General features: G+C 43.3%; 1 protein-coding gene across 2 annotated transcripts in view; it reads right to left on the bottom strand.

Annotated features, from left to right (window-relative positions):
• Positions 1-13,511, bottom strand: part of LOC136438196 (protein Jumonji-like) — a 78,057-nt gene that overhangs the window by 15,910 nt on the left and 48,636 nt on the right. The window contains exons 16-20 of one of the 2 annotated variants that reach the window (XM_066432950.1): positions 8,788-8,823; positions 4,294-4,364; positions 4,017-4,131; positions 3,356-3,464; positions 2,697-2,879 (exon numbers count right to left, since the gene is read on the bottom strand). In XM_066432950.1, coding sequence (XP_066289047.1) covers positions 2,697-2,879; positions 3,356-3,464; positions 4,017-4,131; positions 4,294-4,364; positions 8,788-8,823 — 514 coding nt within the window. The remainder of the gene's footprint in view (positions 1-2,696; positions 2,880-3,355; positions 3,465-4,016; positions 4,132-4,293; positions 4,365-8,787; positions 8,824-13,511) is intronic. The other variant, XM_066432951.1, reaches the window with a different exon arrangement.

Raw genomic sequence — 13,511 nt, 5'->3', positions numbered from 1 at the left:
TGTTAGTTGCTTACTATCTGTGATTGTGAAATAAGTGGGTTGGAAAACAACCAGGTGTGGTCAGCCATAGTGCCTTCTGTGGGTTTCAATACTTCAAATCAATTAAATATGGCAGGTGGTTTAATTGTACAACTGGCTGTATTCACCACCATCTTCCTCCAGCTTACCAACCCAGTTACAAACCTGAAATACGTTAATACTCTACATAATCTTTGTGAATTGGGTGTGTGTTCTACTGGACAGAGTGATCATTATTTCACTGTACGGAAAGCCAAACAACTCCTGGGCAACCCTAGGACTGCAACAGTGAGATCCTACAGGTGTTTGAGGAAACAGCTTTTCAACTTCAAGAAGTTCTTCGCAACACACCCTGGTCTAAAGTTGAGGAATGTTCTAATGTTGATGATGCATCAAGTTGCTTTCAGACAATGCTCACTAAAATCTGTGATAAACATGCCCCGTGGATACCTGTGCGTATCCGAAGCCATAGGCCACCCTGGATAATACAGGAATATCTGTCTATGCCACGTGAAAGAGACTTTTAGATCTACTTTGATAAGAAAACAAAACTCCCATCTATGTGGGAGTGCACATTGAATGTGATAATCGCAACCGGTATATAGCGTGCTAACATCTGCAACAGTGTGCCACTATCTACAAAGATACATCCATGTCTTTTTTTTGAAACCTAAAGTAAAACTTGGCCTGACCTCTGATCCTTTGATAACGACCTACTGGAACGGACTGGACAATGACTTCTATCATTATAATGATATCACTCCGGGAAGGAGGGTAACCTCCTGGAGGAGTATTTGGAATGAGTTGTGCACATGCTCGCAGCTAGAACTCACGATCCCGTTGTCGCATTGGTATGTAACTTAGCATATCGTCTGCTATGTTGCCCGAGATGATGCAGGTTGTCTTTTTTACACCATAACAGTTTTATCGTTAATATAATATTTTCAAAGCACTCCTATCTTGGAACAGACCATTAATTCCGTAACGGTTTGTGGATGGGCGCTGGGAGGTTTTGTGCTAAGCAGATATTGGAGGGTGATGTGTCGTCAGCTGGTGTCTGATTCCTGTCTGGGTCCAATTAACGATTCCAACCAGATGTTAGGCTGCGGCTTACAGTGTACTACACTGCCTGTATCTGAAATGGAGAGGACTATCGATAGATTGTAATTATGCAAATGAATACCTGATTTGCATAATAATTGATGAAAAGACCATAATTCTGTAGTGGTGAATGATGGCAATTTCATTCTTGTGGCATTTAGTTGAGTAAAGTGGAACATTATTTGATATAAATCATGCAAATTACTGACTCATTGACATAATTTATTAGCAATGCTACAATAGCCTTTTGTACTAAGATGAGACTTTCATAGTTTGACAACTTGTTTCTGATTCTGTGTCTTCGCATCTATAAATCAAGATCCTTTAATTTGATGGATTTGTCTGAAATTTGGCATGTCGGTAGTTAAAGAGGGTATCAACACCTTACTCACTCACTCATCTCCGCCTCTTTTCAGTCCTTTTCAAACACCTTAGCCACACCGCAGACACCATGATTACTTCATGGAGGATTGTGTCCTACGGACTCTTGATATTATTGTAATTGTTTTTATCAGTGTGTTATCAATTGTGTTTGAGGTACCTGTTATGGGGAAGTTGTACGAATACTAACAACTTACTTACTTACTTAGTTCGAGCTCCCGCTCGTACCAATCCAGATCTAGAGAGCTTCCTCCATAGCACTTTATCCTAAATGGCCCTTCGTAGTTCCTTAGTATCTTGTAAGTTTGTGTCACTACGTAGATTGTCTAAGTAGGTGACTCTGGGTCTACCCCTACTTTTTTTCCTTTAGTAGTAGGCTCCCAGAGAACAAGATGGTGTGCAGGGATTTCGGGATGTCTGAAACAGTGACCAATACAGTGACCAGCCAATTTCATTCTGCGCTGTTGGACTTTCTTGGCAACAGATGGTAGATCTTGGTACAACTGCTGGTTTGTGAGCTTTTGCTGCCATGACACATTGAGGCACATGCGTAACATGCGAGTGTAGCAGCCATTTTGCCTTTTTTCGAGTGACTTTGTAACTAACAGGGCACTTTCGAATACTAACAAGGCACACAGAAACATTGAATACTGCTTTATTTAGAACGTCAAGCTAAGTCAGAGCCTTCATTTAGAGTACTATTCATGAATACCTTTTTCGGCCACTTTTCAATAATGATGATCACGCAAACACTGCCAAAAGCGACTGTTCTGTCCATCTGTAGCCTGGATGCCAGCCCCCTGATCTCAACATGCCTCAGGGGGGCCTGTTGTAGACTTTCCATGATCGCTTGTTGGCCCTTGGGCCGAGGAGCTGGCCTGCGTAGGCCCTGGAAACAGTGACTGGCATTCAGTCACCGGCGCCGAGTCATAAGTAGTTTCCGACTGGCTGTCCGTGAAGGCGCTGGTGTTTCTATTGCTGTACAGTATGTGACTATATAGTGCCATTGCAAACTCAATCACCGTGGAACACTCTTCCCCCTTTGAAATTAAATCCCTGCGAACTTAAATGCATTTACAGAAATTCATCTCCAAAAAGCTGAAAAAGTTCACCACAGCAAAACCAAGCAGAAATAAATATATCTTTTACATGATAACATCATACATGTACATGACAGTGTGTCTAAAATGATATACCTGCATTGCAACTTGTCCCACAGGGAGCCACTGCAGAGTGGCAAAGTACACAGCCTCAGCCACACTGTATCCACAGCAGATATTTGCAACGTAAGAGCCTGAGAATGTGACCAGGAATTGGCCACTTTTCTGTTCCACTCGACAAAGGGACACACCCTCGGCTAGTAGGGCACTAGGAGGTACCTGCGTGAAACAAAGCATAATTATTATATAACCAAATAGCTTTCAGCATTCTGGTCAGGTGGGTGTTTTGCTGTCTTTAGACTTCTATGACACTGCAATAATTATCAGGTAACAGGTGTAGAGAATATAAATAACTTGATTGTGTCCTTCTAACACCTGACCCCAATTGACCTCTACCAAGCCCAGGTCACAAATTCCCCTGCTCCATTTCTGTGTTTCACCCACCACATGTCCATATCTCTGCCATAAGATCATCATGTACACTGTACACTGTACATGATTGGTTTCCTGCATGTTGTTAGGAGCCTTAAACAAATCCCCCTCCCTTTTGTACCAAATCTGCGTCTGCTTTCTTTTGTGTGAAAGATACATACAGACAACTGTACATGCAACTGATGGAAGCAAACACCGTGAAATAGCAAAATATCTAAAATTCATACATTCACAAAACTGTTCACCTATCCGTTTCAACTTACCATAGCTGCATCTTTTTCCAGCCAGCACAGCCCTTCACTGCATAGATCTGGCACCAAGGAATGCATGGCCTTCCTGAACTTCACATGTTCACTTTGAGGAATTGAGTACCTGTGTTTAAAGACAGCATGACTTTTTTAATCGCAGGACATTGTAGATGCAAGGGCAAATAAAAAGTGCAGATCCCACACAAAATTAGACCCTGTTTATATCAAGCCTGTCATAGCCGGTTGGATAAATAAAAAAATTAACCGGCTAATTCAGCCGACTATCTTTGCCCAAAATGAACGCAATTTAACCGGTTAGATAAGACGCTGTTCATATTAAGCCTGTTATATATAGCCGGTTGAATAAATAATATTAAAGATTTAACTGGCTAATTTAGCCGGCTATCTTAGCTTAATATGAATGCAATTTAACCGGTTAAATGAGGGTTTTAGCAGGTTAAATGGAAACAACCTCATGAGGTGGTTTCAATTCAACCTGCTTAACCCCCTATTTAACCCGTTAAATTGCGTTCATATTGGGCAAAGATAGCCGGCTAAATCTTTTAATCTATTCAACCAGCTACATCATGAACCAATCTGCATTGATCATGAAAAGGAAACAAACATGCATATGAAATTGTATGTAGCTTCAGAGAGTCAGTAGCACAGAGCTCACCATATCTTGTCTGCACCAGTGTGAAGGTACTCGATAGATGGCAGCTTGTGGGAGTCACATGACCAGCATGAGGTAGTGAAGAGCATGCCTACCAGTAGCCAGGGTGCGGTCACACCTGCAGTTATGTAGGAAAAAGTTTGTCTAAACAGAAGACCCTTGCAAGGAAAGACACAAATGAATATCAACATGGACCTATAGCTAAACGCATGATGAAAGTTGTCATCTTAAAAATCATGGTGGTAATAAAAGCACAAACAAACAAAACAGAAACACATACCTGACATACTTCCAAGGTATCTGAGGATGTTGTGATGGTTGCTTGGCACTGTGGTGAGATTCCAGCCATGCCTGTGAGATAGACGTGTACACATACATGAATTCAACAATTTGAAACTTCTTTGTACACAACCAGTAAATAATCACCTGCCAACGTTTAGGTGACTGTCACCTTCCTCAGGGCAATACTAACAGGTTTGTGTTTGTTTTACTTTCCACTGCAGGTAGCTGTGGCTGAGTTTTTTCCTCCCCCATCACAATTTTTCTCCTATACTGTTCATGAATGGAGTGGATTTTCTGATCCATACAGCCTCCTTAATCCAGGGAGTGCACCACTCTGTTGTTACCTGGCCCTGTCCCAGTCTATTACAGTTATTTCTAGTGATACTGTCTGTCTTTGCTGATTTAAGCTCTCTTCCTTCTTAGCTTCCTTCTTTTGTGCCCTTGTGTACCTTCCCACCTTGGTGTGGCCTGCGTCTTTCCTATGTTTGTTGTTTGATGTGGCCTCATTAGATTCTGAGCTACTTTCAGCTCCAAAACATTATGTCTGCAGCCCTGTACAAACCTAGAGCCGAGTAAGTATAAAACATAACCATGACTGGTGTATCTGAAGCTGGTTGGGATTTGGTAACAGAAGGCAAAAGCAAGCCTGTCCAATTTTGGGAAAAAAAAGAAATGGTCTACATGTACCTTATGACCTTGTCCCATATGCATTACAATGTACAAAATTCATGCCAAACAAAATTTTTTTACCCACGTTGCTTTCTAAACAGAAAAAAGCTTTGCTACCCCCAACTATATTAATTTTGTATACTCACTGGTACTATTATAGAGCGAATCAGCCGTTTATGTCATGACAAAGCAATGTTACATTCTTAGAAAGGAGCAATGTTACAGTTGGACTCCTACAACAGCCTCATCGGGCACCCATGGCCCTATAGAAACTTCACAGTTCATTTGATAAGGAATATTTTTGTATCTTTGACATAAGTCTTAGTGATACATGTAAATGATGGGAATGTCATACATGTATTTGGGACATATCATGTAAGTTGGGTAATGTTGAAAGGAATAAAACATCATCATCAGTTTGGACATAGACATAGATTATGTATATTTCTTCCTTGTTATCTCCATGAAAAAAGGCTTTTTCATGGAGATACTGTTTTGCTTGCGTTTGGTGTTTGTGTGTATGTATGTGTCACCGGACGCTTAAAGTCACCATAACTGTAGAACCTGTACATGGATTGTAATGATTTTTGGTATGTGGGTGGGTGTTAGGAGGAGGAAGGTCAAGGTCGATTCTGGGCCCCCTGGCATGTGTGACTGGAACTGCAATGGCGTATTTGTTAAAATCTTCAATGTAGAAGAACTGAAGAGTGGATCGACAGATCGTCATGTTCTTTGGTACACGGGTAGGTTAGACCAAGTTGTACACACTTAAGTGCAAACTATGCAAATGAGACCGAATTTGCATAAGTAAGGAGGTAAATCGTTTGCATGGGTGTCGTCGGATGCTTAAAGTCAGCATAACTGTAGAACGTGTAGATGGATTGTAATGATATTTGGTATGTGGGTATGCGCTGGGAGGAGAATGGTCAAGGTCGATTCTGGGCCCCCTGGTTTGTGTCCCTGGAACTGCAATGGCCTATTTGTAAAAATGTTCTAAAGGGGTATAACTGAAGAGAGGAACAACAGATTTTCATGTTATTTGGTACACAGGTGGGTTGGACAGAGATGTACACACTGAAGTGCAAATCATGCGAAGTTAGTGTGTTTGCGTGTGTGTGCGCGTGTGTGTATGTTTGTGTCACCGTGTGTGTATGTATGTGTCACCGGACGCTTAAAATCAGCATAACTGAAGAACGTGTGGATGGATTGAAATGATATTTGGTATGTGGGTAGGTGCTGGGAGGAGAAAGGTCAAGGTCCATTTTGGGCCCCCTGGTATGTGTCACTGGAACTGCAATGGCGTGTTTGTAAATATTTTCCAAGGAGAATAACTGAAGAAAGGAGCGACAGATTTTCATGTTATTTGATATGCAGGTAGGTTGGACAGAGATGTACAAACTGAAGTGCTAATTATGCAAATTCAGTATAAATTTGCATCAGTAATGAGGAATATCTACTCTATTGTGGGCTTTGAGGTCGCACCATCTGTTGGTCTCTTATCTAGGTCAGTAGCTATTTATAGCCACTTCTCCCCTTGCCCGGCCAGTTTGGGTCATACCATTGAGCGATATAGAATGGGGGGAACTGGTTTAATAAAAAGACAAAGTTTCATGGAGATTTTGGGTCCTAAGACTCTTGTTTCCTCTTTGATGCTGATGTGGGCAACCACTGCCTGCCATTGTCTTCTATCCAGTGCTTGATTATTGAATAATGTAAATCAGGATGTCATTTGCTTGAGCAATGAGGAATACATGTACATGTACATGCACACCCCGAGCAATCCACCTCTTTGAAACTAAGATTCGAATCAGCGATGACCTGACAAATCGCTTTCTAAGTGATTGTGAGGAAGCTGTATCTGAGGACATGAAAAGGGCAGCTAACTGGTTTACAGAAGGACAAAACTAAATCTATGGTTTTTGGTCTGCCTCAGAAATTGCGACATGCAGGAAAGACTGTCACTGTAACTGATGGAGTAAACACCTTCGAACAGGTAGACTCCTTCACGTACCTCGGCGTTACACTTGACTCTTCCCTACAGTGCGCATCTCACGTCGAGAAGATTACAAAGGATATTCTACAGCTCATGAGTAGGACCTTGATATACCCACACTTGGACTATTGCGTCACTGCTTGGTTGCCAACGCTGATTCACAGCGACAAGCAAGACTAAACTGCTACAACTAAACAGGTTGTTATACTGTGCAGCAAGGATCATCACCAGCAGAACACTACGGGACCGTGCACCTACCGAAACACTTTTAGTGGAGGCGGGTATGGAGCCACTGACTAAGTGAATGGAAAGAAACACACTGGTAACTGTTTTCAAGGCAGTGCACAAGAAAGTGCCCTCTTATTTGTCAAGCATGTTTTGGTGGATGTCTAGGCCGGTGTTGACAGCACGAACACGCACTGCTGCGAGTCAGCTCGCAAAATGGACCCTCACCTGCTGCATATACCACAGGCAAATGTACAATCATTCAAGAGCAGTCTTAAATACACGGGTCCTGAACTTTGGAATAAACTCTCCACAGAACAAAGAAAACTCACTGCCGTATCGACTTTTAGAAATGGAATTACATGTAGAAATGGAATTAGGACTGGTACTGTATTATTGTGATCATTGTGTATTATGTCTGTGCATTGTATTTGTATCCAGGGAGCCTGAAAAACAGGTCAAGAGACCTGAGTGTGTCCGCTGGTTAAATAAGTAAATGAAATGAAATGAAGTTGCCTTAATGACTTAAATCTGGCAAAACAAACTCACCAGGGAGATGTGGGAAGGTGTCTGAGCTTTTAAAGGATGTTTTCAGATTGACAATGTTGGCACTTTGGAAATGATACAAGCCGACCGCGATTAAACCTTTAAAAAAAAAAGTAGTTCCTGCTACTTTTCTTCAAGCAAACTACATGTAAGAAGCAATTTGTGTTGATTATACACATTCTAGAGAGCAGAATTGTTCCTTTTTTGTTTCTACTTGATCGGTGTAACAAAATTCTAAAAACCCTATAATTTGAGCATCAAACTATTTCTAAGATCCCTGAAATGCTAGTACATGTAGGTAACACTAACTGCAACCCTGACTTGGCAATTTTTGCACTGCTGTGGTACATGCAGGGGTACATGTAACTGACTGTCTTCTGCTCTTGTGCCTGCTGTGCTGACCAGCCTCCAAATCACAAACATCACAGACTTGGACATGCAGGCATGAATACTAAATATGTACATCAGAAAGCAAACTACAAATACATGTATAAGTAGCAAAAATGATAATGGTCTTTGACTGACATACAAATGTACCCAGGTACATGTGTGCTCATGTATACAGGCTTTCATTTGAATAATATATGGCACACATGCACAACTAGTCATGCCATTATGGTTTGTCTCAACTTTTTCACAGTTGTGGCTCCATATTTTTTTATGCACTTATGTTCACAATTGCATACAAGCGGTACTGTATCTGTTAACAGCAATAACAGCAATGGATAATATCTACATGTTGTATAGAAGCATACATTTGAAAGTAATCTGCATCATTCTTGGATCATTATTGGAAAAGCACATACTTGTTAAGAATGTCACAGATTTTAAACATATAAGTTAAATTTAATTTCAAAGCTTAACACATGCTTCAAGGGCATTCTGTAAAAGCAATGTCATGCATGCAGCTGGTCAAAGACCATTCACAGTCAAGAACTGGTTGGAGAGTGCCATTGATCTAATAGCTGTATTCATTATAAGCTGAAAGTATTGTTTTTACAAAAAGAAAGCAATATGCAAATTGAAGCACATTTGAAAACAGAAAAAATCCTGACTTACTTGGCAAAACTATCTTGCCTGTGAATGGGGAAGCCACTGCATTGTGGGAAAAGGACAGGAGATACATGTATTACTGACTGTGTGTAAATTGTCATAATTTACAATTATAGTAGTCACACTTAAGGAAATTAGTAGAAAGATGCGCCATGAGGAAACCCTCTTCGCCCTGTGACCACAGCACCAAACATGTCTTGGGAGCAAGTTGAATGGAATAGGTGAATTCTTTTATCAAAATAGGCTTCTTCAACGATCTACAACTGTCATTTTGTCCCACTGGTATTAACCTAACATGTAAATAATTGAACAATGTCAATTTGTACGCAACATCGTAAATGGCCAAACATACATGTAAACATTATACTGCAGTTGATTATTTTGACACAAGCAACTAAATCAGTATTCAAGACAGAAAGGTTTGTTGGATTAACGATCCAAACTGTCCCTTTGGATTGTTATTGGGGTATTCAAACACACATGTAACAGGGCTTGAAATTCATTTTTCTGAATAGGTGCACTTGTGCACCCAACCTAAAAATTCAGGTCCACAGAATAATTTTCAGCTGCACCATTTAAAATCAAGTTAGAAGAATATAAACCAAACCTACTAATAAACCTTACTCCTCCCCTAAACTGGAAAGGAATACTGTCTTCACAGAATATTTCTTTTCAGCGAAAGAAAATGAAAAACTAAACAGAAAACATCAGGGGTGCCAAAGAATTCATATGAATTTTACAGAATACATAGATCCATTACAAGAAATAAACGAATTTTACGGAATTCATACGATCCATAACTAGGAATCATACGATCGCTACTAATTTAGAGAACTGTGCCTGGATCACGTGACATCAGCGGCAAATTCAAGATGGCGGACTCGGGAGAAGGTGTGTGCATCCATTTCTTCTAATGAACTTTAAAGGCTTATCCCATCCTACCACAAGCACCAAAAATCACAAGCTGCACTAATGTGGGCTTCATAGGCAGCATATCAGGTGTTGTGAGAAAATGAAGAAAGCATTGATGGTGCCCATAATTTGGCTCATATCAAATCGTAAAGGCTGGCCACAGCAATTTGTACATTTAAATGAGAACGAGTGTAAAGCCAAAAAGTGCAGGAAGCTGGTCATGAGAAGAGGGAAGTTTATGATAAACTACAACTAGAGGGCCAAGAAGTCTAACAATTGTGTAACAGCCGATTAGAAGTCTTGGAAAGAAGTTTGATGCAAAGATGGGTGACAAGAAGAACATTGAAGAGTTCAAAAAGCTAGTGCGAGACGGGCTAGAGGCCATTGAAAACAGAGGATTGTTACCGAGGGCGATGTGGTCGATGACCATGTGGCCGACGACAATGTTTTCACTGTAAGAGAGATGTCATCATCTCTCTTACAGTGGTGGAGGAAGCAGAGAGGATCTGGAGGGTGAGCAGACACTTGAGGAAATGGCTTGGGGTGCCTCCAGGCCTGACGAGCATTGGCCTGTATAGCAAGACAGTCGTTAAAGCTCCAACTACCACAAACATCACTGGAGGAGAAGTTTAAGGTGACAAAGGCGAGGGCTCAAGTTATGCTACAGGAGATCTAGAGGAGAGATGAGAAGGTCAGCCAGGCAGGGATAAGGATATAAGATCAGGAAGAAAATGGGACGCAGTAGATGCAGTTTCCAATGCGATAAGTAGGCTGAAACACAGAGATATTGTGGAAGTAGTTGCCCTAGGTAGGAGAAGTAGGCTGAAACACAGAGATATTGTGGAAGTAGTTGCCCTATAGGTAGGAGAAGTAGGCTGAAACACAGAGATATTGTGGAAGTAGTTGCCCTATAGGTAGGAGAAGTAGGCTGAAACACAGAGATATTGTGGAAGTAGTTGCCCTATAGGTAGGAGAAGTAGGCTGAAACACAGAGATATTGTGGAAGTAGTTGCCCTATAGGTAGGAGAAGTAGGCTGAAACACAGAGATATTGTGGAAGTAGTTGCCCTATAGGTAGGAGAAGTAGGCTGAAACACAGAGATATTGTGGAAGTAGTTGCCCTATAGGTAGGAGAAGTAGGCTGAAACACAGAGATATTGTGGAAGTAGTTGCCCTATAGGTAGGAGAAGTAGGCTGAAACACAGAGATATTGTGGAAGTAGTTGCCCTATAGGTAGGAGAAGTAGGCTGAAACACAGAGATATTGTGGAAGTAGTTGCCCTATAGGTAGGAGAAGTAGGCTGAAACACAGAGATATTGTGGAAGTAGTTGCCCTAGGTAGGAGAAGTAGGCTGAAACACAGAGATATTGTGGAAGTAGTTGCCCTAGGTAGGAGAGGGCTCGGAGCAGGAAGAGAAAGTAGCCAGAGGTGGGGCACTGCTGGCCCAAGAGAAAGGAGAGAATGATCCAGAAAGAAGTTAGAAGTCTCGGGCAGTATGATTAAAGCCAGGGGGCACAAAAGTACCAGGAAGTGAGTGAACAACTGCAGAGAGAAGGGATGGACAATGTGGTGCCTTCCTGTAGAAGTAGGATGCAGGGGGTTCATTGGGCAGTCAATGTGGAGAGCATTGGGATTGTTAGGCATTGTAGGAAGGAAGAGAAGGGAAGTAACAAGGAAGATTGCGGACACTGCCATGGATTCGTCTTACTGGGTGTGGACTCTCAGAAACACCATCTAGGAAAGCCGCTCGTCGGGCAGTGTTTGGTCGCCGCTGTCGCCCGCTGTGCCAGACAGAAGTGTACTGCAGTAAGGGGCGAAACACTGAGGAAGGCAGGTTGCAGCTGATGACAGAAGTGTACTGCAGTAAGGGGCGAAACACTGAGGAAGGCCGGTTGCAGCTGATGACAGAAGTGTACTGCAGTAAGGGGCGAAACACTGAGGAAGGCAGGTTGCAGCTGATGACAAGTGTACTGCAGTAAGGGGCGAAACACTGAGGAAGGCAGGTTGCAGCTGATGACAGAAGTGTACTGCAGTAAGGGGCGAAACACTGAGGAAGGCAGGTTGCAGCTGATGACAGAAGTGTACTGCAGTAAGGGGTGAAACACTGAGGAAGGCAGGTTGCAGCTGATGACAGAAGTGTACTGCAGTAAGGGGCGAAACACTGAGGAAGGCAGGTTGCAGCTGATGACAGAAGTGTACTGCAGTAAGGGGCGAAACACTGAGGAAGGCAGGTTCAGCTGATGACAGAAGTGTACTGCAGTAAGGGGCGAAACACTGAGGAAGGCAGGTTGCAGCTGATGACAGAAGTGTACTGCAGTAAGGGGCGAAACACTGAGGAAGGCAGGTTGCAGCTGATGACAGAAGTGTACTGCAGTAAGGGGCGAAACACTGAGGAAGGCAGGTTGCAGCTGATGACAGAAGTGTACTGCAGTAAGGGGCGAAACACTGAGGAAGCCAGGTTGCAGCTGATGACAGAAGTGTACTGCAGTAAGGGGCGAAACACTGAGGAAGGCAGGTTCAGCTGATGACAGAAGTGTACTGCAGTAAGGGGCGAAACACTGAGGAAGGCCGGTTGCAGCTGATGACAGAAGTGTACTGCAGTAAGGGGCGAAACACTGAGGAAGGCAGGTTGCAGCTGATGACGACAAGTGTACTGCAGTAAGGGGCGAAACACTGAGGAAGGCCGGTTGCAGCTGATGACAGAAGTGTACTGCAGTAAGGGGCGAAACACTGAGGAAGGCCGGTTGCAGCTGATGACAGAAGTGTACTGCAGTAAGGGGCAAAACACTGAGGAAGGCAGGTTCAGCTGATGACAGAAGTGTACTGCAGTAAGGGGCGAAACACTGAGGAAGGCAGGTTCAGCTGATGACAGAAGTGTACTGCAGTAAGGGACGAAACACTGAGGAAGGCAGGTTCAGCTGATGACAGAAGTGTACTGCAGTAAGGGGCGAAACACTGAGGAAGGCCGGTTGCAGCTGATGACAGAAGTGTACTGCAGTAAGGGGCGAAACACTGAGGAAGGCAGGTTCAGCTGATGACAGAAGTGTACTGCAGTAAGGGGCGAAACACTGAGGAAGGCAGGTTCAGCTGATGACAGAAGTGTACTGCAGTAAGGGGCGAAACACTGAGGAAGGCCGGTTGCAGCTGATGACAGAAGTGTACTGCAGTAAGGGGCGAAACCCTGAGGAAGGCCGGTTGCAGCTGATGACAGAAGTGTACTGCAGTAAGGGGCGAAACACTGAGGAAGGCCGGTTGCAGCTGATGACAGAAGTGTACTGCAGTAAGGGGCGAAACACTGAGGAAGGCAGGTTCAGCTGATGACAGAAGTGTACTGCAGTAAGGGGCGAAACACTGAGGAAGGCAGGTTCAGCTGATGACAGAAGTGTACTGCAGTAAGGGGCGAAACACTGAGGAAGGCAGGTTGCAGCTGATGACAGAAGTGTACTGCAGTAAGGGGCGAAACACTGAGGAAGGCAGGTTGCAGCTGATGACAGAAGTGTACTGCAGTAAGGGGCGAAACACTGAGGAAGGCAGGTTCAGCTGATGACAGAAGTGTACTGCAGTAAGGGGCAAAACACTGAGGAAGGCAGGTTCAGCTGATGACAGAAGTGTACTGCAGTAAGGGGCGAAACACTGAGGAAGGCCGGTTGCAGCTGATGACAGAAGTGTACTGCAGTAAGGGGCGAAACACTGAGGAAGGCCGGTTGCAGCTGATGACAGAAGTGTACTGCAGTAAGGGGCGAAACACTGAGGAAGGCAGGTTGCAGCTGATGACAGAAGTGTACTGCAGTAAGGGGCGAAACACTGAGGAAGGCAGGT

The sequence above is a fragment of the Branchiostoma lanceolatum genome, chromosome 7 (assembly GCF_035083965.1).
Source record: "Branchiostoma lanceolatum isolate klBraLanc5 chromosome 7, klBraLanc5.hap2, whole genome shotgun sequence".
In the NCBI taxonomy this organism is placed as follows: Eukaryota; Metazoa; Chordata; class Leptocardii; order Amphioxiformes; family Branchiostomatidae; genus Branchiostoma; species Branchiostoma lanceolatum.
The sequence above is the reverse complement of the archived record's forward strand: the minus strand, read 5'-3'. Positions and strand labels throughout refer to the sequence as shown.